General features: G+C 46.7%; 1 protein-coding gene across 1 annotated transcript; it reads right to left on the bottom strand.

Moving 5' to 3' along the window:
* Window positions 1-2,304: 2,304 nt before the first annotated feature.
* LOC106810846 lies at window positions 2,305-3,189 on the bottom strand (the record flags this gene model as incomplete). Its single annotated transcript, XM_014814313.1, has 3 exons — window positions 2,989-3,189; window positions 2,609-2,719; window positions 2,305-2,434 (listed from the first exon to the last, which is right to left on the bottom strand). Coding segments are annotated over exons 1-3 (421 nt in total), but the record flags the coding sequence as incomplete, so codon positions are not given.
* Window positions 3,190-4,841: the final 1,652 nt, after the last annotated feature.

The raw sequence follows: 4,841 nt of genomic DNA, 5'->3' as shown, positions 1-4,841 counted from the left end.
AGCTTCTCGCGCCCCTTTCGCTTCTCCACCTCGCTTCTCCCCTCCTTCTTCTCCCCGCATCTTTCCTTTCTTCCCTTCCTGCTCCACACCTTCTCCCTTCTTGCACTTCTCCTTCCCACCAGCTTTTCCCCCTCCTCCTTTCTCCTCCTCCTTCTCACCAGCTTCTTCTTCTCCCTTCCTGTTCCTTCTCCGCCAGCTTCCTCCCCTCGCTCCTTCTCCACGCAGCTTCTCCCTCCTCCTTCTCGCACCGAGCTTCTCCCCTCGCTTCTTCTCCACCAGCTTCTCCTTCTCTCTCTCTCTTGCCTCCCTTCCTTCCTTCTCCACCAGCTTCTCCCTCCCTCTCCTTCTCCACCAGCTTCTCCTTTCCTCCCTTCTCCTTTCTCCATCCAGCTGTCTCCGCTCCTCCTTCTCACCAACTCTCCCTTATCCTTCCTCCTCACACAAATCTTCTTTCTCCCCCTCCTTCTTCCGCCTTTCTCCTTTCCCCAGGCTTCTCTGCCTTCCTCTTTCTCCACAGCTTTCCCGCCTCCTCTCTTTCCACCGTTTCTCCCCCTTCTCGCTTCTCCATCAGCTTCTCATTGTCTTCCCTTCCTCCACCAGCTTCTCGCGCCTGTCCTTCTCCACCAGCTTCTCCCTTCTCCCCCTCCTACTTCTCCACCAGCTTCTCCCTTCTCCCCCTCCTTCTTCCCTTCCTCCTTCTCCACCAGCTTCTCCCCTCCTCCTTCTCCACCAGCTTCTCCCCTCCTCCTCCGCCACCTTCTCCCTTCTCCCCTTCCTCCTCCACCACCTTCTCCCTTCTTCCCTTTTTCCTTCTCCACCAGCTTCTGCCCCTCCTCCTTTCTCCCCCTCTTCCTTCTCCACCAGCTTCTCCCTTCTCCCCTTCCTTCTTCTCCACCAGCTTCTCCCCTCCTCCTTCTCCACCGGCTTCTCCTTTGTCCCCTTTCTCCTTCTCCGCCAGCTTCTCCCCCTCCTCCTTCTCCACCAGCTTTTTCCTTCTCCCCCTCCTCCGTCTCCATCAGCTTCTCACCTCCTCCTTCTCCACCACCTTCTTTCTTCTCCCCTTCCTTTTTCTCTACCAGCTTCTCCCTTTTTCCCTTACTCATTCTCCACCAGCTTCTATCCCTCCTTCTTTTCCACCAGATTCTCCCATCCTCCTTCTCCACCACTTTCTCCCTTCTCCCCTTCCTCATTCTTCACCAGCTTCTCCCTCTCCTCCTTCTCCACCAGCTTCTCCCTTCTCCCCTCCCTTCTCCTCTTCCTCCTTCTCCACCAGCTTCTCCCTTCTCCCCTTCCTCATTCTCCACTAGTTTCTCCCCTCCTCCTTCTCCCCTTCCTCCTTCTCCACCAGCTTCTTCCCCTCCTCCTTCTCCCCTTCCTCCTTCTCCACCAGCTTCTCCCCCTCCTCCTTCTCCACCAGCTGGTGTCTTAGCTGAAGTGGAAATCGTCATATTTGAGCATATATGCGAAGTGCGCATGCGCATACGCATCCCATATCATTAATATTTCGCAGGTCAGAAATTTTTACACACAAAGACGCGCTGTGATTAATCGGGTCGGTACGCATGCGAAGTGCGCATGCGTATACGCGTACACATGCTCATAGGCACCCTATCTCAGATATTTCGCAAGTCAGAAATTTCGCGCTACACCTGTCGCACCACGAACCTAGTAAGCTTCGAGCGACGCCTGCGTGCTCGCGTAACCCGTTCTGACTCGTTTTATTATGTGCGACTGTAGTGGTAGTAGCGTATGCGACGACAGCACGAGACCGGACACAAGAACTGCACATATACTGCTGGCTATAGATTATTGTTTTCACCACGACTATATATATATATATTATATATATATATATATTTATGTGTGTGTGTGTGTGTGCGTGCGTGCGTGCGCGTGCGTGGGTGCGTGCGTGCGTGCGTGCGTGCGTGCGTGCGCGTGCGTGCGTGCGTGCGTGCGTGTGTGTGTGTGTGCATCTGGCTATACAACAACAACTTTATATTATTTTTTCCTCTCTCTCTCTCTCTCTCTATATATATATATCCCTATTATCTACTGCTGATATATATATATATATATATAGGATAATATTAACCATCAACAAATGATTAACGAAAACAATTACAACGGCATGTATAGGCTTCAGAAATTACATTTTTTCGAGAGATGGTATGCTCGTAAACATGTAGATGGAAAAAGTAATGGCTGACAAAATAGTTAGTAGTAGGAATAGTCTATCTAGAATGTTAGCCAAAGTGTTCCAGTCCTTTTGTATGCTATTCGCGACTAGGCGCTTTTCCTGGGAACATATAAAGGCGGTTACTTCTACAAGGGCGTCGATTTTCTCCTTTATTCTTCGGTTTTCATCTAGATCTCTTGCAGTAGACGCGATTGCTATGGGGGTGGCATCTGTCTGATTTCTCGCCTGTGTATCTGCCTAAAATACAAATACAGATACAAGCGCAATCACAAATACAATTACAAACGCAGACACAAATACAAACGCAGATACAAATACAAATACAATTAGTGGTTATACAGTGCATTCATGTAACCAATAAAAATGTTAGTACACAAGAATGTTCCTGTAAGTGTGACAATGATATCGCACCTGTTCACAATAGTATGAACTCGTAGACTGTCCAGACATCTTCCGTGATACACACGCCCCTCTCTCAGTAGACGCGGTCGCTGAGCGAATCAAACCGACCGTATTCCTCGACTGTATGGGAGCAATAAAAAATAATTACGTTACAGATGATCGAGTGCAATCATGTAAGCGATAAATATTAGGAACGTAACCTTATCTACAAATATGATACTCGTGACATTCCCGCTCACAGCAATATGACTGCTTTTTATTTCTATTTAATCCACACGTGTTTTAATTCAGTGTATTAATAATTGAGCAATTTTGGGTTGATATTGGACTATCCACTAAAAGTAATTTTAAAATACAATTAAATTAATTAAAAAATCATGTCTTTTTACCATCACATCTTCGTTTGCTGATTGTTCCTTGTCACGTGGAATATAGACGAGCAGAAATTTAGCCACGTGGCTAAAGAAGATTTTCCGAATTCTGGGTGAAATAGCCACATCAGAATTAGCCTTGGCAGCCACGCAGACGTTTACGACTGTCAGTATTGTGGCGGTTGAAATAGTTACCATCAGTCCTCCGTAATACTTCACTGTAAGATTTCAAAACGCAAGAACAAATAAAAGATCTGGCGACGTCATATTTGTACTTGTGCGAGACCAACACTCGTAGCAGTAGGACGTATAAAAATATTAACGTAATGTGCTTGTATAAGATAGTGCCAAATTAACGGGGTTCGGCTCCTTTAATTGTTGAACTTTTTGCCCGATAATGAGGGTGAGAGTGCAAGCACCATATTATCATTCATATAAAAGGAAACGAGGAATGTAATATGTTGCTACTTTGCCACGTATAACTATCCCATTAAACAACAGCAACCGATACTATTATCTTAATTCAATGCTCTTCAAAAGATATTTGATACGATATAGAAGTTTAGCGACGTGTTTGAACTGAAAATGTGAGTTAATTCTCACAGTTAGTAACAGTTATAGCCAGAGTAGGTTTTTAATCCGGATCAATCGGAATTCGGAGGAAGGTGGGTTTCTTGGATTGGAATGTGACTTAAACAGAAATAATTTAATAAATTCATAATTATTTCCATCATATAAAGAGCGTATTAAGAAGGCCTTCTTAATACGCTCTTGATCCTATATATATATGAGATACATTCCGGTTTGGGGCTGAAAGCAATGTACATGAAGTAAACAACAAAACCAATAATATTAAAAGGCCAGAACGTAAAAATCGCGTAGTTAAAGGAACAGAAATCGGCATTGATGAACCTTCTGCTACTCTCATTTTGGGTTAGAACACCGTCCATTAATGATCAACAGGACCTGCTAATTAGGACGCTTTAACGGTTACAGCCCTATAGACCGAAGGTCCGATAGACCGAAGGTCCGATAGACCGAAGGCCCTATAGACCGAACCGAAGGTCCGATAGACCGAAGGTCCGATAGACCGAAGGTTATGTGTTCAAGGTGTAAAGATGCATTTTCGGAATACGCAGTGGCTACGCGTTCACACACACACACACACGCACGCACGCACGCACGCACGCATGCACACACACGCACACACACACACACGCACGCGCACACGCACACACACGCACACACTCCCCCCTACTAATAACTTACCGAGTGCTGCCATTGGCGCTTGTCTTGTTATTATTCCTATTTAATGCTATATCTATGCCTATGCGGATAATATACAATCGCATATACCATTTGGTAACTTGTTTTAGCATTACTATAAACACGTAACAAAAAGACATTTTTTCGCATCGCGCGAAGGCTGTTATTGTCGGAGTGAGCTGACGGGGGGTGAGGCCATCGGCGGGGAACGAGTGGCCTTAAAGCCAACCACTTTGGATGTGGAAATCTGTCGCCTGCTACACAAACGGCAAACTTCACGACCAGATGGCGCTATTCGCTCTGCGCTCAATTCTCCTAGTGTGGGAAGCGGGCGCTGCCCATGCGTTTGCCACAAACGGTCAATTATTGGTATTGCATGGGTGCTTGCACCTGGGCCCAAAGTTTTTGAGCATGCAGCGTACTGCGCCGCTGCGTGTCACTGTGTGTGCGTGTGTTAAATGCAATGGGTACGCTGTGTATGTGTGTGTGTGTGGTGTGTGTGGTGTGTGTGTGTGTGGTTGTGTGTGTGTGTGTGTGATGTGTGTTGTATGTGTGTATGCGTGCGTCGCGTGCGTGCGTGTCTGTGCGTTGCGCTGCGCGCGCGC

The sequence above is a fragment of the Priapulus caudatus genome, unplaced genomic scaffold (genome assembly GCF_000485595.1).
Source record: "Priapulus caudatus unplaced genomic scaffold, Priapulus_caudatus-5.0.1 Scaffold478, whole genome shotgun sequence".
Taxonomy (NCBI): domain Eukaryota; kingdom Metazoa; phylum Priapulida; class Priapulimorpha; order Priapulimorphida; family Priapulidae; genus Priapulus; species Priapulus caudatus.
Note: the sequence above shows the minus strand (reverse complement) of the source record. Positions and strands in the feature narration are given on the sequence as shown.